Consider the following 22,415-nt stretch of genomic DNA (forward strand, 5'->3'; position numbering starts at 1 on the left):
GAATGGCGGTGATGTTAGCCATGCAGTCGAATCCGAGCGTGGAAGAGCAAGGACATAAGCCTGACTACCTAACGTGGGTTAGTTCGAGCTGTCATATTTCCAGTAGCCGCTTGGACGGCGAGAGAAGCATCTATCCAGGGGTAGTCAACCTGGGGTCCTCCAGATGTTCATGGACTGCAATTCCCACGACCCCCTGCCAGCATTTGTAGTCCATGAGCATCTGGAGGAGCACAGGGAATTGTAGGCTATGAACATCTGGAGGACCACAGGTCTATTCATTTGAAGTCTGCTGATGGAGGTGGCTCCTGCGGGCTGCAAAGGTGGCAAAAGTCACAAGCGAGGAAATAGTACAGCGAGGTGTAATTCCATCCCCCCCTTCCAGTTGCTCTCAAGCAAAATGAGTTCTATTAAGAGAACAATGCATGTGTCTAGGGGGGCACGCTTGAGACCAACGAGTTTAATTCTGCATGCAACACTTTGCATCTGAAGATGCAGGCACACGAAAGCATATACCTGAAGATACAGGCACACGAAAGCATATACCCAACATTAAATTGTATTGGTGTTAACCTTGGTTCTGTTTCGTCGGAGGTGCTTCTCTATTAGGACACAAACAAATGGTCACAAAACTGCAAAATGTCAAGGCTCCCAGAACTAAGGTTGCCAGCCTCCAGGTGGTGGCTGGAGATCTCTTGGGATTGCAGTGGATGAGTTCGCCTGGAGAAAAGATGGACTCTAGGGCATCAAACCCCATTGAAGCCCTCCCCTCCACAAATCCCTTTCTCCTCAAATCATGCACAGGAAAGCTTAACTTTGATGCTCAGAAAGATGCCCCTGGACTCCAAATTTGTTCTGCTGTTATCACCACAGCGGCAATTCCTGACAATTTCATAACATGAAAGGTTCCTGGGTCCATCCTGTGTATATATCTGAGCAGAGATATCACAAACTTTACTTTTCCCATTTCATGGTCTTTTTGCTCTTCTGTTTTCAGTCCTCTTCCCCGTCCCCTTCTAAGGGAGCCTCTTTAACTGAACATATTGCCTTGAGACCTTGGGGAGTTCATGTGGTCAGAATAGCCAAATTACACATTATACTATGTTAATAAAGCACCATGCTGTGGAAACAAAAAGAGAGTTCTCTAAGTATATAAATCGTGTCAAAAGCAAACTCCCCAAAACAATCTAAATAGCATTTGTGTTTGCAAAGGATGCTTTATCTATAAAGCACATACTATGTCAAACCACATATATATTGTCCATAATATGTATCTGAAGACATGGCAGGGAGAAATGCAAAGAAGGGGGGGGGAGTTTGAATCAATTCCAGTTTGAATGAAAGGTAATGAAGATTATTTTAATATAGTACTTTACTATCAATTTTTATTGTGCCTTTTAATACACCATATTCCTCTGTGGCTACTAGTGCAGCTCAGAACAGGCTAGAAATAGATCCTTAGCTTCATATTAACTAGAAGCCATTCAAAAGTCTCATTACTACAAGCTCACGGCTCCTTTATTTTATAGAACTTTATATCAGAATTACAAAAAAAATACTGGAGGGTGGTTCACTGAAGCCTCCATGTTTAGGAGCAGTATACCTCTTGATTCGCTGATGCAGGGGACACGGCATTATCTTCACGCTTGGGTTTTAATCCCAGAGGGTTAGACGTCTCAATCTGTTTCAGCAAACATACGCACTAGATTCGTTGAACTGGTTATGGGGGGGGGAGAGATTAACTTGAGTATTTTAATATAGGACTACATTTCCCAGAAGCCCTTTTGTGTCATGTGACGAGGAGCTCTTATGTCATTTCCTACAGGGAAGTCAGAGGCAGATAGCCATGCCTGCAATCTCAGCCTTCCCCTTCTTTTAAGGGACGCTGCACGGAGGCTGTTGCAGAGGTAGGAGAGAACAACTCGTATTTGATAGGGATTGCTGGGGAGGCTGGCTTTTCCTCTTAGGCGACAAAATGGATTCCTTCCACTTAAGGTCCCATAGGAGAAGGTACGGGATCTATGCGTGGCTTGCTTTAAGCCGCGATATTCTTACACGAAAGGACAAACCAGTTCGCAGCATTGGGAGCAGTCCGTCCCCATGCATAATTTACCCGCAAGCATTTTTATCTGCACAGACTTACTTGGGAGTAAATCGCATTGGCCTCGCTGAAATTTACTTCTGAGTAAAAGTATGTAAGATCATGCTGCAGTTCCAGAAGTTCCATTGACCGCTAGTGGGACAAAATTTCCGAGCAAACGTGTATAGGATCACACTACGAGATTCTCCGAAATGACCCTCCTAACAGTACATTGTGGGTCTGAGGTCTCAGTTAAGGCTATAGGGGTAAGGCGAGGCCTATAGAACGTGCTTGTTTAAAGTTAATCCATCCCAATGGGAACTATCATAGGTGTTATAAGTAACTCAGATTTCTGTTCTGAATCAATGTTAGCCCCATTCAAGAGGCTGAGGGTCAAGTAGAATCCAGACAATCCAGATTATGTTAGTAAGGTTAGGGTCTGGGAGTGGTATAGTGTCCCCCATTTTTTCTGATATACAATGATCTTTAGGTTACTTAGACCAGAAGCATTTTTAGATCAGGCTTTTAACAGAAACACCTTAATACAATTAAACGTACAGTTTACTTGGCCTTCTAGCTGTAGTTGACTACCCTGCCAGGGCAGAAATGCTGCCACTTTGAAGCTGGACTAATATGAAGCACAGTACGTGAGGGTGCTCTTGGGGATGAATTCCAGCTTGTGCAAAATGATTCATCTTATTTGCTATTTGTAGTTGAAATATCATACCAGTGTTACTGCATTGGCTGCCTACTTCTTGGTCCAACTGCAAGGTGTTGGTTGAATTTTTTCCAGGCTTCAATGCACACCAGAAGTGATAACATCCCCAGAAGTTCCATTCCCCGAACGCTGGATCTTGCCAGGGGCCTGGCTCAACCAAAAACCGGCCTGTGTCCCAGTGCTAGGCAGTGGAAGCCCCCCCCCTTTACCCTCCCAAGTCCCAGAGCTCACCAGTGGCCTTCCATAGCTTAGCTGTGGCCCAAACTCCGGCCGGTAGCTGGATGTTGGGCTGACCTACTTATATCAGGAATTTTTTAGATCAATTTTTAATCCTGCATGTTACACAAATTTGCCACATTGAAATAAAACTAGGTTCTTTATCTGTATTTTTGACAAGGCAATTCTTAATTTAGTTATGCGGTATATGCTTAGTCAAGCAGCTTCTATTGTGTAAAATTTAAATCAAGCATCTTAACACCCCAAACTATATCTTTAAAAAAGAAATTAACAATTATTAGCATACCTGGTAACCTCTCTGCCACTTCCTATTAAAGGATAAAGTGCTATTTCCTTTCTCTTCCCCCCCCCTGTATTTTAACTTTACATTTTAACTTCAGGGTTTTATCTACATTTGCTTCTAAGCACATGCTTAATATTACACCAGTTCCATTGAAACAATTACGTATACCTTCTTCTTGAGGATTTATTCTGCTCTTTTAGAACTACTAGGTGTCAGAAAATTCAAGCTTCACAATAGAGAAAAAAGTATTTTTATTCCACACATTTTTAATAACTAGAAGATGTTAAAAAGTGACTTCACGCAGGAATTCATTGGTTTAGGAATAAGTGGGTACAATAAAAGTTCTTGACATGCATTCCTGTAAATTGCAGATTATCTTATTTTACAGGTCAGCAAGTGATCTGTTCACAGCAACCATTTAAGTAGCCCTAAAAAGGAAAAAAAAATCTCTTCTGCACCAGCACACACCAATTTGGAAAGTCAAAGCAATTTTTAAATATGTGGGATTTACACTTCAAAGGAAACAAAATAGGACCACTTTAGACGATGCTTAAGTTATGCATACTGCTGTGAGTACAACTGTAAGGACTCTGCGTTTCTAGGATGAATAATTTCTTGGCACGATTCCATTTGCCAGGTCACAGCGTATTCCCCAACGCAGGGCAGATCTCTTTTTCTCAGTAGGCACCAGGTAATTGTTGGGTATATAAATGTGCTGAGACCTAGGAGGAAATTCTGTCTTATACAGCATCTGCTCCCGAATGCTCCACCGCAAGCTTCTCCTGGAATCCTCCCCTGGTAGCCGCAGTGACTCCCAGTCATGCTTATGCTCCAAATAACGGGCTACCCGGTCAGTCTTCATTCTATTTTGGCTTAGTTGATCTAATCTTGGTAATATAAAGGACTTTGGGTGGCCAGTACTGATCACGTCCTGCTCTAATGATGGAGTACTTTGGCTCTGGCTCTCTTCAGAAGATCTCCAGGAATAAGCAGCCTCTGATTCTGGGGAACTCTTTGGCTCACATTCTTCCTCAGACTCTTCTTCTTCCTGCTGACTGGTCTGACTGTATGTTCTCTGACTCTGTTCCCCATACTCAGCATTACTTAGACCGCTGGACTCGGGTTCGCTGGTGATTGATTCATCTGTCACCTGTATTTCTCCATTGGGCCTTCGCCTCAGAACCTTCCTTTTCATGACAGGTTTCCTAGATACTCTGGGCTCCTCAGGTTGCAAAGTAGGTTCTGTCTGAGGATGTTTGATCATCACAGGAAGTAAGGGTCTGCTCACAGAGGTCACAGAAGCTTTTGTGTATGGATCAATCTGAGGTGGAAAACGGCCTTGTCTTTGGCTGTCTCCCCCTCCATGTTCCACACATAAGTTGATAAAGGCCATAGCTGCTTTAAGTTGATCTTCATATTTCATATTAGTCCATCGGTACCTATCTGGTCCCATCAGAGCTTCCATTGCTTCTCCTTGACAGATGTTACTGATTCTGCAAGAGAGATGCTAATGTTCACAGAGTATCCAAATCTGTTATATGTTTATTATTTATTAAACCAAAGTTTAATAATTAAGCAAAAATTACTGTGAGAGAATCATTTGCAGAAGCTTATCTTGCTTTCTGTCAGTTTAGAATTAAAGAGATTTTTGTGCTGCCTCAGAGGCCTTCTGAAAGCAGCTTACAATTAAAATAATAAAATCTAGAGTCCGACAAGATCCCTTCTACAATACTTATAGTAATTATATGGGTGGTTTTTAGACTGATTCCCAGCAGCCCTAAGATTCCTTGGAAACATATTGGAGCTTCTTCAAGAAAATGATCATTAACAGAATATGAGCTCCTCAGAAAAACAGCTTGTCTACCATGCTCTCCTACCATTCATTGCTGCCACACATTTCCAGAGGTGGTTTTGTATGCACTTGCACTTTAGAGAGCAACAGCAAAGACCACCAAGCCTGGCTAGTATCCCATATCAAATATGCTCACCCAAGAATATATCTTAGGATACTCTATTTCTTAGTAGCCTATTTGATATGGAAGATGTTCCAGAAGCCAAAGTTTGAAACCTACTTTAGTACACTAAAAATGGAGAATTTTGCAACACAAGTAACTCCCATTTGGAGTGTGACTATGCAAAATCAGGAAGAATGATCTGGTAAACGCTATATTCATTTCTTTTAAATTTTTTTATTATTTTCCCCACATCTTCACCCAAAGGTCCTAGGATGGGTCACGACAATACAGAATAAGTTGCAGGATAAAATAATCTAAAATACATTAAAACATAACCACCATCCTGACAGGACAGCATCCAGTGGAAACTAGCCTGCAAAGGTAAAGAGGTGTCTTTTCACCAGGTGTCAAAAATCATACAATGTAGGCACCTGGGAAATCACCAGGGGGAGGATCTTCCAAAGTCTGAGGGCTACCACAGAAAAGGCCCTCCTTTTCTCTCTGTCCCTTGCAGCTCAGAGAGGTGTCCCTCGCGTCTCCTTACTGCAAGTAAGAGACCAATGTTATTACCAACGCCCTCAAATACATGTTTTCAAATGCTCATTTTAAAAGTATTTAATGTATTTTTAGATTTTAGATTATGCATAAGAAAACAAACTCTTTTTCTCAGTACTAGAAAGCATAAACACAATGTCTGTATAGGTAAGTCGAAGAAAATCTAGTTTTTGCAAAAAAAATGGCAGCAAATACAAAGCTTCAATAATTATGTAGCTACTATTCTAGACTAACTCTTACCAAGTTCTCATGTTGCAGCTTTTATAGGGATCTTTATTACTATGGAGGTAAATGGTACAGAGACGGAGAAGCTGCTAAAGAGAGTTCAGGAACTGGAAGATACTGTGCAGAATTTGCAAGGAAAACTCCTAGAGAGAAAGGAGGCCACAGGCACAGAAAAAGCTCTTCTGACAGCTGGGAAAACGAAGAAGCGCCAGCAGCGGGCATTTGATTTTAGTGCTTATGGCCGGAGACATATAGCACTGAAGATCGCCTACCTGGGCTGGGAATACCAGGGCTTTGCTAGTCAGGAAAACACCACCAATACTATTGAAGAGAAATTGTTTGAGTCTCTAATCAAAACCCGTCTGGTGGAGAGTAGGCAGACTTCTAATTATCATCGTTGTGGGCGCACAGACAAAGGAGTTAGTGCCTTTGGACAGGTAAGCACAAGCTTTGTTAAACCTCTGTGTGGGATTGCTGGCTTGGGTGTGAAGTTACAGATAGCCATTCCTTCCCTTCACCTTTCTTTCCTTTCATAACATATCTTTTCCTGTTCTCTATTTAGATCTTTGAATACGTGAGTGGATTGACTAACAGCAAGCATTTGCATTGCATTCAAGTTAAGAGTTAACTGTAAATTAAAAGATGTAAACATAACGCTTTGGGTCTCTATTGTACAAACAGACTTAATAGCATATAGGAATTGAAAAACCTTGTATAATTTCAAAAATAAATGCTAAATAAAACCTTTTTCCGGCATATTTTGCTTATCAGCTGAAATTTAAGAGATGTGTAGAATTTTAATTTCAGAATTATTATTCAATTATGTTGGGTTAAAATCCAGATGAAAGTTTCATCAGAACAGAAAGTTTCTCCCTCCTAGTTCAATCTACCAACTGCCACAACATTTTGTTGCTGGAGTATTAGGGACCCTGAGAACCAATGTGAGGAGGTCCTGTTCTGGTAAGGGGGAAACTGACCCACTGGGTCACTGAAATCCTGGCTTTCCACTGTGAACAGGTGGCTCAGGAAACTAACTGGAGAGACCATTCCCTAACACCCAAAAGTAATTTAATAAAAACCAAATATATTTGCTGTCAGTATCTGTTCGAGGAACTGTATTGTAACTATGAGAAGGGCTGCAAGTTACATTCTATCATCAGCTTCCAAATAATCAGTGAAGTAAATGGCTTCAAAGTGGACTATCTAAAAACTTACGTTTACTTATTTGTTCTTTTTTACATATGTAACTCTAGAATATAATATTTCTCTCCAATGCTTCAGGTGATCTCCCTGGATCTCCGCTCAAACTTTTCAGAGAAGACAGTAGAGGAATTTGGGGTTCCTACAAAGGACAAAGCTGGCAACGCATCTGAGGAGATCCGCTACACTCACATTTTAAATCGGGTGCTCCCTCCTGACATAAGAGTACTGGCCTGGGCCCCAGTAGATCCCAATTTCAGTGCTAGATTCAATTGCCTGAAGAGGACTTATCGCTATTATTTCCCTTGTGGTGACCTGGATGTAGCTCTCATGAATATTGCAGCACAGAGATTTGTGGGAACCCATGATTTTCGTAATCTATGCAAAATGGATGTAGCTAATGGTGTGACTAATTTTCAAAGGACAATTCTCAATGCACAGGTGCAGCCTGTGGATACAGAGAGAACCAAGCAACAAGACCCTTTCCAAATGTACCAGTTTGAAGTGACAGGCCAGGCGTTCCTCTATCATCAAGTCCGTTGTATGATGGCTATCCTCTTCCTGATTGGACAAAGGATGGAGAAGCCAGATATCATCGATGAGTTGCTGGATATAGAGAACAATCCTAGAAAACCACAATACAGGTAACATGTGGCTTAACATTTTTAAAGCATATTCCTGTTGATTTGTTAAAGCAGAAAATCAAATTTCAATGGTTTTATTATTTTATTTAGATTTTTATACCACCCTCCCCTATGGCTCTGGGCGGTTTGCTGGGTGGTTTACATGCTGGTTATGGGTTCATGTAGCCCAGTGGGTGTTTTCTAGCCCTGTTCTCTAAAATCTCTTTAACTGGGTCTGCAAGCAATACATATATTCTACCATTAATTACTGACAGATGGCCCAGGCTAGCCCAATCTCAGAAGCTAAGCTGAGTTAGCCCTGGTTAGTACTTGCATGGGTTGCCACAGAGGCAGGCAATGGCAAACCATCTCTGAACATTCCTTGTCTTGAAATCCCTATGACAGGGGTGGCCAGACTGCAACTCTTCAGGTGTCCATGGACTACAATTATCATGAGCCCCTGCCAGCATGGTCAGTTGGCAGGGGCTCACAACAGTTGTAGTCAATGGACATCCAGTTTGGCCTCGTCCTATGGCATCACCAAAAGTTGGCTGCAATTTGATGCTATGTTACACCACCATTTAGGTAGTGTACCCTAAGGATTGACATTATTGCGCATCTGAGGAGACAGGCGTGTCTTTACAAGTTTGTCAGATTGTCTTGGGGTGTTAGTCTGATGTTGGACAGGTTAGTATAGTTTTGGGAAAAATAATTTCCTGTGGCCTTTAGCACTTAAAAGAATACTCCTTCTCCCATCACAGTAGGATCAAGGATACCCAACATCACATACTTCCCATTCTATTTCACTGACAAGTTCACTAACATCTGGTTTTTACCAGAACAGCATACTGTATCTGAAAGCCAGTTTTCCTAAAATTAGTAACTTTTTCTGGAAACAAGAATATGCAGGTCAATATTATGATATAGGTATTCAACTACATTCACATCAGGAGTTGTATACAGTTTTTATCTCTATAAGAGATCTTCATGTAGATGCCAGATTCCACGGGTGCTTTCCTGCTGCATTGAAATATCAAATCAGCTTTTGTTTTCATGTATATATTTTTTGTTTTGGCAGCATGGCAGTTGAATTTCCTTTGGTCCTCTTTGACTGTGAGTTTGAAAATCTCCAATGGATGTATGACCGTGAAGTCCAGGAGTTTAACGTTACTCATTTACAGCAGCTATGGGCTAATCATGCCGTTAAGTCTCATATGCTGCACAGCATGTTACAGGGACTAGATTTTGCTGAAATACCCACAGGTAGGATTATATGCATTTCTAGTGAGATTATTGTATTTGGGTCAGTGGATGATACCACCATGCCCCTTTTATTATTCCATGCTTGTGTTTTACAGCAATCCAAAACGGGCAGAGGAGCTGGGGGAAGGCTATCCATAATGTTTTAGCTATTCTTCTGACAGGATGACAAGCAATATTTTCCATTTATTTACAGGCTTGAGCAACGAGACCACAATTCCTTGGAAAGAAATAAAACCTCCAGTCCACAACCAAATCAGTGCTTTGACTGAGGGAGTAAAAGCCCGTAACTACAAACCGTTAATGGATCGCCCAAAATGCGAAGGTTTGGAGTCTCGCATCAGTCACTTTGTGCGTCGAGGACGTATTGAACTTCCACACTGTAAAAAAGCAAAGCACACAGAAACAGAAGCAAATGAACAGGCGGAAAAGAGCAGTTTCCATGATATTGCAGAGAAAGACCATGAAGTTTTAGAAAAAGCTGCAAAGAGAGTTTGTGTTAGTGCAGACTGACATTTCCATTTGGGACTGCCTTTTCATATACTTCTATACATGTATTGATACAACACTTTTCTTTTGTAGAGATACTATTCCAAGACTAAGAGATGTCAGTGTTTTGCTACATTAAGAAATAAATTTTGTATGTCTTCAGTGTATCCAAAGAAAGATTGGGAAACCATCATACTGGCTTCGCAGTTTCTTTCAATAGACCCAGAAGAAGAAAATAAACACACAGTATTTATGTTGCAACCGAACACCTAGTAAATAATAAAATATTGTGTGTGTGGGGGGGGGGACAAAAACACTGCAGAGAACAAATCCAGCATTAACTAAATCCACTGCTGTGACTATACTAGGGAAGCAAAAGGAAATTAAGTTTTCTCTTATTGCTATTGATGAAGAAACAATCAATAGAACATTATCCAATCAAGCATATTTTGAGAGAATAAACAGAGTAGACACTCAAGACTGACTTTTGTAGATGCTCATTCTAATTGCATACAGAACAGTGGGCTGTGTTTAAAATTCAAGTTCATGTTATTTGTGGTACTACAATAATATCTTTCTCTCTCTCTGCTCAAATATAGCACACTACAGTATATTCTATTATTCCCAAACATATTTTGCTTTATGGTAGTTATCTTATCTTTACTCCTATTCAATATGGATCCTTTATAGGTGTGAATGCATATAGAGCTTTAATTTAGCATTAAATCCCATTTAATTTACTTGAGATAAATTAGTTTTACTGCTGTGTGTCTCATGCTACAACATAAAACCATTGATTTCTGTCCTAATATTATGGGACGAGTAGCATTAGCATTTACTCAGAAGTCCTTGAGCTTACAGGAACACTGCATGCTGTTATTTGTATCGGTGATCAATCCCTGATTATAAAGTGCTTATAAATCTGTTGTGTGTGGGGGACAATAAGTTATGGTCTGAAGGTGTGGGATGTGAAAATTTTACTAGCTTGGACAGGCAATCTTATAGAAACCCTAGATGTACCTCCTTGAATGTTGTAAGGGAAGAAAAGTAAAACAAATGTGAACTGCTAATATCAGAGGAAGAAGATAGAGAAGTACCCATCCAAGACTTCAAATATTTTATTTTTAACTGATATCTGATTTAACTTACTTACAGTAAACCACTATTTAGGTGGAAAAGCAGGAGACATTTCAGTAAATACAAAGAGCAGGTGGCACTGATATGAACAAATACCATTAAATAAGCTTAGGATTTGGAGCCTTAAGGAACAGCTTAAACTCTTCTGTCACTTAGCTTTCATAGCTAGAGTGGAGAAAAACAAACCTATACCCTGGGTCTTTTTCTCTAGAAAGTATTACACTTAGTTGAACCGTTAAAACGTATACTCAGATATTAATTGTAGATTCCATCACTTTAAGTTTTCCTTAATTTTTTTGAGCTTTGCTATTTTATAGTTATCTACACTGTTAGCAGTACACCACCTCAAGCAGCTCTTTAAAGGAGACAGGCAAAATCTAAATAACTGTAACTAAAATAATTCTGGATCTTCTGTTATTAAGCTAAGTACATTAATTAGCACCACAGTGCTATAGTTATCCCATCAGTGACCTTAGATTGGAGTTGCAGCTCTCACAGCCAGGGCTTAAGTTATCAGATAAGGCCTGGGCTCTTATTCTCTCTTAGTCATGAAACTGTGGGAATGACCTTGGGGCAACAGTTTTCATTTTAGCCTAACCTACCTCACAGGGGTGTTCTGAAATTAAACGTCAGGGGAAAGCCGCCATAGAGACTACCACAGACCTTGGGGAGGGGTAAGAAACAGCAAAAAGTACTGTAGAAGCAATTAAGGGGAGAAGAGATAAAAACTATATATCTATAAATCTATATATCTACATTATATATAAATATATATATATATATATAGAGAGAGAGAGAGAGAGAGAGAGAGAGAGAGAGAGAGACCCTTTCTGAGGCGCTCGAAACGGAGCCCTGGCACGAGACGACTGCCCATAGCAAATACGAGCATCATCGCCATGCTACCTTCCAGGGGAGACTCGCGCCACACACTTACTCCGCTGCTCTCTGCTCTGGCACCGCGACTGTCGTCTGTTTCCTCAACGGCCGTTTAAACTGAAAAATGCCACGGCCGAACTCTAGCTCCGCCCCCCTGGGAATGCGCCTTTCCGATTGTCCAGGTACGCCTCCGCCCCGGCACTATTATTGGCTGCTAACGATCTCGTCCCACCTACCGTTTTGAACGGGCGTTGTTAGTAATACAAAGGGGGGTGGGGCGAGAGAAACCTTGTAGCTCCGCCCCCTCCTGTGAGGGAGCTCATTGGCCGCGTTTTTTCCAATGGCCCGCCTCCTTTTCTGATTTGCCGCGCTGGGAACCCGCGAGAGAAGGGAAAGCCAACGTAGCCACGCCCTTCTAGCGTCCCCTTGAGCCCGGCCTCCGAGACTACTCAACAAGATGGCGGCTCAAGGGAACATCGCGTGGCGCGTCGGGTGCTTTGCTGTGAAGCCGGGAGGGCGGCGACTTTTCTCCCAGGGCCGAGGCGCGGCCGCTCCTCTCACCGCGGAGCAGCTGGCGGAGAAAATACGCGCACAGAATCGGGAGCAGAAAAAACCGCCTGTACAGGTGAGACCGTTAGTAATTGGCGGTTGGGCGGCAGCGGTTCTGGTTCTCCCGGCATGCACCAGGAGCTCATTGAATTGGGCTGGACTTGCATTTCCCGCCATGCACTCTGCTTCTGTCCATGGGATTCCGAAACTTGACAAACAGCAATGCCAAAGCAGAATCACGTTTGGCTGGGTAGAAGCTTAGGGCTTCATAACCAGGGCTGCTGCTTTGGCTAGGGGGAATTGAGAATTGGCAATACAGTCATCTTTTAAAATAAGGAAGCCAGAAGGCCAGATCCTGAAGATGAAACTCAAATACTTTGGCCACCTCGTGAGAAGGAAGGACTCCCTGGAGAAGAGCCTAATGCTGGGGGCGATCGAGGGCAAAAGAAGGGGACGACAGAGAATGAGGTGGCTGGATGGAGTCACTGAAGCACTGGGTGCGAGCTTCAATGGACTCTGGGGAATGGTAGAGGGCAGGAAGGCCTGGAGGATCATTGTCCATTGTCGTGATGGGTCAGATACAACTTCGCACCTAACAATAACATCTTTTAAAATTCAGGTCTTAACTGTGGTTTTGGTGGCAGACCTGCAGTCCATTCCATTTCACACATAGGAATAGGGACCTCTTGCATCTCAGTTACTGTTCCTCCTTCCTTGTGTTCCTTAAAACTCGCCTGCATTCATTTCTGCTGCAGTTGGGAAGTCACTACAGTCTCCAGGGGAATATTTATTTATAACCCACTTTGGGGAGACTGCTAAAGTAGACTGGGATTGCTACACGGAAGAAGGCAATGGCAAACCACCTCTGCTCATCTCTTGCCTAGAATGCCTTGGTATCGCCATGAGTTGGCTGTGACTCAACGGCACATATTTTAAATTCAGTAGTTCTGAGGATCAAACTGAAGGGGGAATCCTGAAATCCTTAAAGAAAGCCGGAATAGAAGTCTCATAATCAGCATTTCAAATAGTGCTTTTCAAGACTTCTTTACAGTGAGTGAGGCAAAGAGACTGGAATACTTTTGCCGTGTAGTGTTGAACTAGAAACTTTAAAGTCCAGTACTGCATAGTTAACTCTAATCTAAGTTCATTAAAATTAAGTAACTGCCAAGGGTTGCCCTGACAATTGATTTGTCTGGCTGTAGTACAAGAATAGTTTCCATGCTGTAGTTCTGATACACTGTTTATGAATTCATTAGTTTACTACTTTTCAGCAGAGTTCTTTTAAAATGATGTTCTTGGGTTATTACTCACTTTTACCCATTTACTTTCTTGACTATACAATATTAGGAAAAGATAACTTAAGAATTGATTTAGTCATGTGTCCCTTTCTCACTGGTTATACACAGGTTCCAAAAGATCCGATAATGAGGCGTGTATACGAACTTAATCAGCTCACTCGACAGCTACAGCGGGTTCATCCTAATGTGCTGGCCAAGGCCCTCAAAAAAGGGATCGTGCACCAGAATAAAGAGATTGTAGTGATTAACAAACCATATGGCCTTCCTGTACACGGTGAGAGAAATGCAGTATTTGCTTCACTATCTTTATTTGTGCATTTAATATGCTTTTCTTCACTAGAAGTTGGGGAAAAGCGAATCCTCACCCACAGTAACCAGGAAACATGAAATACAAAATATAGGTTACCTAAGACACAAGTGCTAGCCATCAGAGTGTGGGTGGGGTCTCTGCATGAGTTTGGATAGAACAGATAACAAGATAGAACCCATATTTTCCACAGACATATACTCCCTTCTAGCAGACAGCTTCCGGTGGGGTGTGTGTGCATTTCTTTCCCACAGAGGGAGGCAGACACTCTCCTTTAAGATGCCAGTCAAAGCTCTCTTCCGCAGGCTGGTTAATCTGGAGGGTCGCCCTAACCATCCAGATGTTTATATCCACCTCTTGAGCATTAGGCCTGTGGTGGTTTGATAAGAGCTCGCACATGAAACTTGCCTGTTTCAAAGATCTGCAATGGCTGTTCCAACATTAAATATGGATTCATTCTGGGGAGTTGGATTACACTGATTAAAAATCTCTTTTGAAAAGTATATGACAAGGATGGTTTCTGCTTTCTCCTCCCAGGTGGTCCTGGGGTTAAAACTTGTATTACAGATGTGCTGCCAATCTTGGCCAAGATGTTGGATGGCATGAAAGCCGAGCCCCTGCACCTTTGTCACCGGCTGGACAAAGAGACAACGGGTGTGATGGTGCTGGCGCGGGATCAGGACATCGCACGTAGAATCCAAGAGCTGTTCAGAACCCGACAAGTGGGAAAGAAATACTGGTAGGGGCAATCCTAGTAGTGTTCATCTTGTTTTGTTCTTGAAAAGCTCTGGTCTTCTGCTTTGCATGAGAAAAATCCCAGGTTGAATCCCCAGCATCTCCGGTTGGAAGGACTAGTAGCAGCTGATGCATAAGACATCTGCTTGAGAGCCTGAGGAGCTGCTGTCAGCCTGAGTAGATAATACTGATCTTGAATTTGAGTTTATTATTAAATACTGCATAATGCCAGCCATTCTTAGATGAAACAAATCCAAACTATGTCGTGTAAAACATTTTAAAAAGATTATAATTCCTGATCTACTGACAGATGAAGCAGAGGGGAGGAATCACTTCCTTATATAATTTCCCTAGCCTAATGGCTGTTGAACAAAACTGTCTGCTTACATACCGTGCAATACTGATCTTGGTGGACTGGTACATATAAGGCAGTTATGTGTGTGCATTCAGTGAGCCATGAGTTTGTGTTTTAGAATAAATTTTACAATTTTGGCCTGGTTTTTAATTGTGTAAATGTTTTTATGCTTCAGTGGCGAGGCAACATAAATGTCTTTCAAACAAAGTAATAAGATGCAGTCATTTGTGGGATCAGTGGCAATTGAGAGAAAGCTCCTAGATCACTCGTTCTTCTTGTGAGGAGAGCCTGACTGAGAAGCTTAACTGTCTATTACCTTGGCAGGGCCATCTGCATTGGAAAACCAGAGCCAGCAGATGGAGTGGTGGACATTCCCATTATTGAGAAAGAAGTGGTGAGCCACCAGCCCCACTTCAAAGTGAGTTGGCATCCTTTCAGCACCTGCTTGCTTGTCTGAGCCAGGATTTCTCATAGAGGTGTTTTCTGATATATCCTTTTTGTTCCTAAGTACTTCAGCTTACATTTATTGCTCCAGTGAATCTCAACACAATCAGTACTGCAGCAGCTTCCCCTGATCCAGAACACACTGTATCATACTTGAGTGCTTTTCAGTGTGTATCACTTTCTGGTTGGACCACTATAACTGTACATGTGGTGGACTGTGTTACCCTTGATGTTGCTTGGGGGAGCAAGTGTCCCCAAGGTGAGACGGCCCCTGTCAGGATGTCCTGTAGCACCATATTGTCCAGTCAAGTGTATTGGTTTCATTGCTTAAAGTCACAAGGTCTGTTAACAAGCTCTGCCAAAGTCACTTAATCCAAAGGAAGTATGGATGGGGCTATGTATCCAGGCTGGCATAGGTCAGCCTGCCTGCTGAAAAACTCCTTATTCTCTTGTCTACAGTCCATCTGCTGTGTCCAGGCCTAACTCTTGCCTTTAACTGTCTCTTCCACTATGTCAGTCAAAGAGCACTGAGATCTAGCGAGCAGAAGCTGATCAGGATCCTCAGCCCCAGAGATGTTAAACTGGTCTTAATCAGGGTCAAGACAAGTTCAGCCTTGGCCCTAGCCTGGTGGAATCTTCTACCTAAAAAAATCAGGCTCTTGTGAGACCTCAAACAGTTACTTTGGGCCTGCAGGACAGCTGTTCTGCCAGGAATGTGGTTGAGGCCCTGAACATCAAAATCTGCTGGCCTCCCTGTCCTAAATCAACCTAATTAACCCATTGGAGGGCATGTATATTATGGCCCCCCTCTCTTCTCCTGGGAGAAGGAGGTTTTGAGCAAATTAATTCTATATTTTAAAGATTTTTTAGAATTTTAAAATGAAGAGTTAATAAATCCCTACTATGTATTTATATGCTCTGCCGAGCCTTTGACGAAGAAGGGGAGATATATAAATATAAAAATAAATAAGTTGTACTCCGATGAATCTAGTTCTCTTTCTTCGCCCTAGATGACCCTTGCTCCGAACTATCGCGTTTCCCATGAGGATGGGAAGACATTCAGGATACGCCGGCATAGGGATGCCCATGTAGCAGTGACCCGCTACAGAGTTCTGAGCAGCGCCGCTTCTTGTTCCCTCCTTGAACTCCAGCCAATCACAGGTGAAGCCTTGTGTGGATGGCTCTTTGTTGGGTGACTTCTGTACAGCTTCTTTAGAGGCTCTCAAAAATGTATTATGTGCTCTGAGTCAGGTGGCCTTTTGCTACATTTCACTGATTCACTGGGAGCTTAATGATTTCCTCAGTGACTGCTGCTCATGCTGTATTACTAATGTAGAAATGCTGTCGACTTGGAACATCCTAGTTGATTGTGGAATGTGTGTTTTATTCCAGTAAGTATGCTGTGCCTTTTTAACTACCCACCTGTTAAAATTGACGCCTGTCTGGATTAGCTACTTCCTTTCTAGAGTGGGAGGTCCCCAATGCGATGGCACACACCAGCACCTTTGCTGTCTGCCAAATGTTCTTAAAAAGTGGGCAGGGCCAGATAGGGATTTCGCCCAGCAGAGCTTCTGATTCGCCATCAGAGATCTCATTGGCTGTACAGATATTGTAGGCGTTGCTTCAAGCAGAGCTGCCACAACAGCACTAGGAATTTCCCCCACATTACTCTGTGTGTATGCCAGAAATACTTTTATTTATTGTTAATTTGAAAAGGTGTCTCGTTAAACAGAGCCTCTGCCTGAAATACTGATGTTACTGTTGGAATTGTGCATGACCTAACTGTCTGTCATTTTGTAGTTGGCTTTGCATCCTACAGGGGGCATTTTGTAGTTGCACCCACTGTCTTGTGTCAGAATTCCAAAGGTGCCTGCAGTCTTAAAGCAGCTTGGGACCCCTTCTCTAGTGGTAGTGTACATGGAGCCCATTGCAGAGAATGTAGATATCTATGCAATATGTTGTACATTATTGAACTGAAATGCCGTATATTTTTGACTTGTAGTACCAATGGTTATACTGGTCTAAATTACTGCCAATAATAAATAAATCATGTATGCAAATATACCCAAGATGTAGTTTAAAAAAAATTCCCTTGTCTTTCCCTCGTGCTCTGTACGCAGGAGTGAAACATCAGATCAGAGTCCATTTGGCTTATGGCTTGGACTGTCCAGTACTTGGGGACCACAAGTACTCACACTGGAACAAGTTGGCACCACAGGTAAAAGATGCATGATGTGAAAAGCCATTGAGGGTGGGATAAAACATCAGTGTATCTCAGCTGCAAAGGTGCAGGTAATTCATGGCCTGGCATAGTCAAATTCTAGAATGCTGGCTGGCATGTTCGCATCCTGTTCTGTTTTTGATTATTTGTTTGGCCACATACCAAAAGTATGTCAGTAATTCACTAAACTTGTGGACTCTGAAACAAGAATATATTGTGGTCCATTTCAAAACATATTCTGTCTAGCTCTAAAGTTCTAAGGGTGCATCTGCAAAACTACTCATGGCTTTCTCAGGTTCCCATGTATAGCTACAACATCTGCAGCATTTGAGATCTTCTGCTTCTCTGATTTCCCCCCTAATTTTTTGCAGTCTAACTGACATCCTGGGGCCAAGTGTGATTTGCCGAAAGACACATCAGACTGGAAAACCTTTTATTCTTTTAAAAATTATTTTAGCTGCAGTAAAACCAAAAAGTCACAGGGTCCTCATTTAATCAAAACATGTGCGCAAAACAGAGGGTTGCATAGAATTTTATATGCCTAACTCATAGGGCTTATGGCTCAGACGTCTGAACCAGTATAAAAATGCTACTCCTTTAGAGTCAACTCCAGGTCAGCCTGGAAGCTGTGACAGGGCAAGGTCACCAGGTCAGGACTTATCTAAAAAGAGAATATTCCTCAGCAACCCTCTACTTCTGGCATCAGCCTGTGCCAAACATTGTTCTATCAAGGATGCAAAGTTACAGCAACCCAGAATCTCAGTCTAAATATGCCATGGCTCTCCGCAGGCTGCTTTTGGAATAATTCTTTATTCTTTACCTTTACCTATATTTGAGCTGTTCTATATTGCACTGTAGGTGAAAAGCTACATAGCAAGCAGTGTTTCTTAATGCTGAGAAGGAATAGAGATTAGATCTTGGTCTCCAATATGGAACCAAAGCCAATGTGCAATAACGGTACGATCAGTTAGAAATAAGGAACACCATCACTACCTGAAAGGTAACTTGTTAGAGTACCAACATACAGAGCTAGCCCGGGATGGGGTGTTTTCTTTTGCATTTCATAATGTAAATTGCATTTTTATATTTTGAAAGCTGCTTTGGGGTCCCCATTAGAGAGAACAGTAGGATGAAAATATTTGAATAAATAAGTATACTCTGTTGGACTCACTTCTTAGCAACCTCAGTGAGGACATTCCTGGAGGATAGGGGGTCCCAGTGGCTATTAGCAATGATGGCAAATAGAAATTTTCCATTGAGTGGCAGGATGCTAGCTGTGGGGAAAGGTGTAGCTGTCGTGCCCCACTAGTGGGTTTCCCATCAGTACCTGCTTGGCCGTTCTGGGGAACATAACAACGGATAGTTGGGTCACATCCAGCAAGGCTCTTCTCATGTCTTCCAAAGCGATTCTAATGATGGCGATTCAGTTTATTCACCCATCTTTTTTGCTCCATATTATTAAACAGAAGCTTCCTGCTGTTCTGCTGAAGAGACTGGGTTTGGAACAGGTCAAAGCCCGTTACATCCCCCTCTACCTGCATGCCTCCGAACTGACCCTGCCTGAGGGAGAGGAGAAGGAACTCCGTTTAGTCTGCGGACCACCCCGCTTTTTCTCTCGCTCCTTAAAACGCTTGAAGTTGGAGTTTCCAGAAGTGAAGTAAAAGTGAGCAAAGCCTTCATTGGGAAAAATAGCTTTGTTGGAGATTCCACCAGCTGCAAAGGCATCGAGACCCTGAGACTGCCAAATCTGGAGCAGGAGAGTCTTCTCTTTCCAAGCGTGCCGGCAGCTTGGAGAATCTTTGTGCCCAACTGCAGAGACTACAAGTGGCAATTCCAAGACCTGGGATTTGGACCGTCAACAAGGTTTAACTTATTTGGAGATGCACGTGCTTCTGACACGAAAATGACTGTCAGCTGCATTATGAGTGAAAGTTAGGAGGCGTATGAAGCCCAACCCAACTCGAACTGAGTATTCTTGTGAATAAATAACCTGGCATGTGCCGAGTGGGTGTAATCTAATCGAAGCAGAGAGAAACAGCCAGGAATCCCGTTTAGTTTCTACAAGGATCCCCAGGCTTACTCACAGACTTTTCCCCAAGGATTTAGTTAACTGTCTTTTATAAATACAATAAGGAACCTCCTCCTTCCCCCTCACCCCCAGATCAGAAGAACTGGCCAGATCGGAAGAACAGATTGGACCCCGCAGAGCGTAAAGCCCTGTGGGGGACATAGGGCAAGAGGCAGTCCCTAAGGTATGTGGGTCCCAGACCGTGGAGAGCCTTGAAGGTGAGAACCAGCACCTTAAACCGGATCTGGGCAGCAACCAGCAACCAATGCAGTTGCCTCAGCACCGGCTGGATGTGGGCCCTCCAGGATGTCCCAGTAAGGACCCTAGCAGCTGCATTTTGCACCAGCTGTAACTTCCGGATCAAGCCTAGGGGCAGGCCCACGTAGAGCTAGTTACAGAAATCTATTCTGGAGGTGACTGTCGCATGGATCACAGTGGCCAGATGTTCAGGACAGGTAGGGCGCTAGTAGCTTTGCCTGGCTGGCTACCTTCTTGACCTGGTCCTCCATTGTCAGTAAGGCATCCAAGGTCACCCCCAAATTCCTGGCCTGGGGCGCAGTGGTCAGTTGCCATGCCAACCCTCCCTGCCCTACACAATGCTGCTGGTTGCTTCAAAGAACTGAAAGATTCAGTCATGGATGTTGTGCCCTCCTATCTAAATGCAACTTGAGCTATGACTTTTAAAAGAAACTGGGTCTGTCTCATATGCAGCTGGAATTGGCCTCTCATGTGCCAACAATATTTGCAGTGTGGAATTTGCAGTGTATTATTTGCTTTTATGACACTGCATTACTGTGGACACACACAGTTTGCTTTGGATTCTAAAAATATATACATGTGGTCTTGGTGAGGGGAGTGCGGCTCTCCCATAATGAAAGTACAGTAGGCAGCCATAGCTGCTGATTTGCAGAACTTGTGGTGTAACTCAGTGTCATAGAATAATAGAGTTGGAAGGGACCTCCTGGGTCATCTAGTCCAACCCCCTGCACTATGCAGGACACTCACATCCCTATCGCTCATCTACTGTAACCTGCCACCCCTTTGCTCCATTGAATCTTGGATGGAGGGGCTTTTTCTCTTAATGCAACGGGGCCCTGCACCATCTTCTCTCCCCCCCCCCCCATTACTGCCCACATTCTCTTAATCTTAAATCTGAATTGCATTTGTCATTTGCTAGACAGGAACAACAAAGGTGAAATGCAACACCACAGTAACATTACACTGACAGCCATGCTGCGTGTGCTTTGTGAGCACCTTTCCGCAGACACTGTTGCCTTTACCCTATTGTGAAATGGATTGTAGTGAGGCACGTACAGGTGGGACTGCCACAAGACAGTTCTGTGGTTGGAATAAATGGTCTGTAGTTTATCTCTGCAATGGATTCTGTGGAAGGGCAGCTGTTCAGTGAAAACCTTATCGGGATGAGAAGGTATTTTAGATCTCAGGGTGGAGAAGAAGGATTGCATGCAAGCAGGTGAGACGGATTTGAAGAATCTGTAGATGAATTATTGGGTACAAATTAAACGGCAGCACTCACTTGTTTTGCCGCAAGCTAGGCACATCTCTTTGGCGCAGACGATGCGGCTGAATCACTGGCAGAGTGAAAACATTTAGTACTAGGCAGCATGAGCCACCTTCCTCGTGACGGCTGTCGGTTTCCAGGACTTTGGCCACTAACAAGTTGGCAAGGATATGTATTATGTTTTTTTCTAGAAAAAGAACTGTAAAGAACTTTATGATGTTAGCTGTTGGTATGAGACGGAACAAAGACTTCAGCTTCACCTCACATCTTAAGAAATCTCCCTTTTTACCTCCATAAACTAGGCACCGTCCAGTCCAAGCCTTAAAAAAAGGTGCACAGTCTTCCTATATGAAGTCAGGAGATCGACGGGACTGAATTCTGTGCAGGAGAGAAATATTTAGAGAGGCTCTGGAGCAAATGGCAAAGGTGGCCTTAGAAGTTGATGGTTTGTTAGACCTCCATAAAAGGTTTTTGAGTGGTTTTGGTGTTTTCCAGTCTCACTTTGCAGATCAGGAATCGCCCCAGGAAACAGCATGTGGTCCCTGTGCTTGTTGCCAATGGGCAGCCGCACAGACTGATCAGTGTGCCTGCTAGCCATTGGTCTGCCTCTTGGCTGGATGGGCCATTACAGGAGGAATCTCCCAACTATGCGGACTGTAAGTGCCGAGCCACTGCGTCTTTTAATCGGAGACATCTGTACACAGCTTCAGGGGTCACATGGGGTGAGGTCTTTGATGTCAAAGAGGGAAGATTAAGATGCTGCGTGCTTTAGGCTGAATGCTGTCACAACCGCAAGCAATATTACAGGACTGAGGTGCAAACTGGGGATTCAAGAAGTCTCCTTGCTGTGTCCCATTGTCTGCCTGTAGGTGTTCTGCTACTTTTTTTTTACCTGCCTGTCTTCAGAATTTGTTGTTGCAAAAGATTTCTTTGCGATTTATACGACGATTGACTTGGGAGCCTAACGGGACGTTGTAGCGATACACTGTTCCTGGCAGTATGTCTTGGGATAAATAATTTGCTTCAATCTGTAGGAGCGCTTCCAGCAAGTTTAGGATTGAGGCCAGCGGGAATATTGGGACAACACCTGATCTGGGCCTCCTGACTCCCCCTTCTTTGCCCCCATGGGGCTAGTGGTTTTAATTAATCTTGATTGCTTCACAGTTTTAAAGGTTTTAATTAGTTTATAAACTAATATGTATATAAAAGTATATAAAAACCGCCCAGTGCCGCAAAGAAATGGGCGGTATAGAAATCTAAATTAAATAAATAAATAATGAC

General features: G+C 42.9%; 3 protein-coding genes across 9 annotated transcripts; 2 read left to right on the plus strand and 1 right to left on the minus strand.

The window, feature by feature from the left end:
* The first annotated feature begins 1,819 nt into the window (after positions 1–1,819).
* Positions 1,820–9,815, plus strand: PUS3 (pseudouridine synthase 3). Of its 3 annotated transcripts, none has more exons than XM_077307142.1 (5): positions 1,820–1,904; positions 6,084–6,487; positions 7,332–7,894; positions 8,952–9,136; positions 9,330–9,815. In XM_077307142.1, the coding sequence occupies exons 2-5, from the start codon at positions 6,107–6,109 to the stop codon at positions 9,644–9,646; spliced, it is 1,446 nt and encodes a 481-aa protein (XP_077163257.1). In that variant the 5' UTR covers positions 1,820–1,904; positions 6,084–6,106; the 3' UTR covers positions 9,647–9,815. The 3 variants fall into 3 exon arrangements, with proteins under 3 accessions (XP_077163257.1, XP_077163259.1, XP_077163258.1); XM_077307143.1 differs by lacking the exon at positions 1,820–1,904 and adding an exon at positions 1,909–2,007; XM_077307144.1 differs by lacking the exon at positions 8,952–9,136 and having other exon boundaries at positions 9,330–9,455.
* HYLS1 (HYLS1 centriolar and ciliogenesis associated) lies at positions 3,550–11,764 on the minus strand. 5 transcript variants are annotated; one of them, XM_077307149.1, is made up of 5 exons: positions 11,694–11,748; positions 9,432–9,513; positions 7,746–7,811; positions 5,702–5,813; positions 3,550–4,808 (listed from the first exon to the last, which is right to left on the minus strand). In XM_077307149.1, exon 5 carries the CDS (start codon positions 4,778–4,780, stop codon positions 3,914–3,916), a length of 867 nt encoding a protein of 288 aa, XP_077163264.1. In that variant the 5' UTR covers positions 4,781–4,808; positions 5,702–5,813; positions 7,746–7,811; positions 9,432–9,513; positions 11,694–11,748; the 3' UTR covers positions 3,550–3,913. The 5 variants fall into 5 exon arrangements, with proteins under 5 accessions (XP_077163264.1, XP_077163265.1, XP_077163266.1 ...); XM_077307150.1 differs by lacking the exon at positions 5,702–5,813; XM_077307151.1 differs by lacking the exons at positions 5,702–5,813; positions 7,746–7,811 and having other exon boundaries at positions 11,694–11,764.
* Positions 11,765–12,016: 252 nt separating this feature from the next.
* Positions 12,017–19,544, plus strand: RPUSD4 (RNA pseudouridine synthase D4). Its single transcript, XM_077307145.1, has 7 exons — positions 12,017–12,260; positions 13,591–13,756; positions 14,327–14,528; positions 15,204–15,297; positions 16,334–16,484; positions 17,444–17,541; positions 19,011–19,544. The coding sequence occupies exons 1-7, from the start codon at positions 12,093–12,095 to the stop codon at positions 19,203–19,205; spliced, it is 1,074 nt and encodes a 357-aa protein (XP_077163260.1). The 5' UTR covers positions 12,017–12,092; the 3' UTR covers positions 19,206–19,544.
* The last annotated feature ends 2,871 nt before the right edge of the window (positions 19,545–22,415 follow it).

The sequence above is a fragment of the Paroedura picta genome, chromosome 12 (assembly GCF_049243985.1).
Source record: "Paroedura picta isolate Pp20150507F chromosome 12, Ppicta_v3.0, whole genome shotgun sequence".
NCBI lineage: Eukaryota > Metazoa > Chordata > Lepidosauria > Squamata > Gekkonidae > Paroedura > Paroedura picta.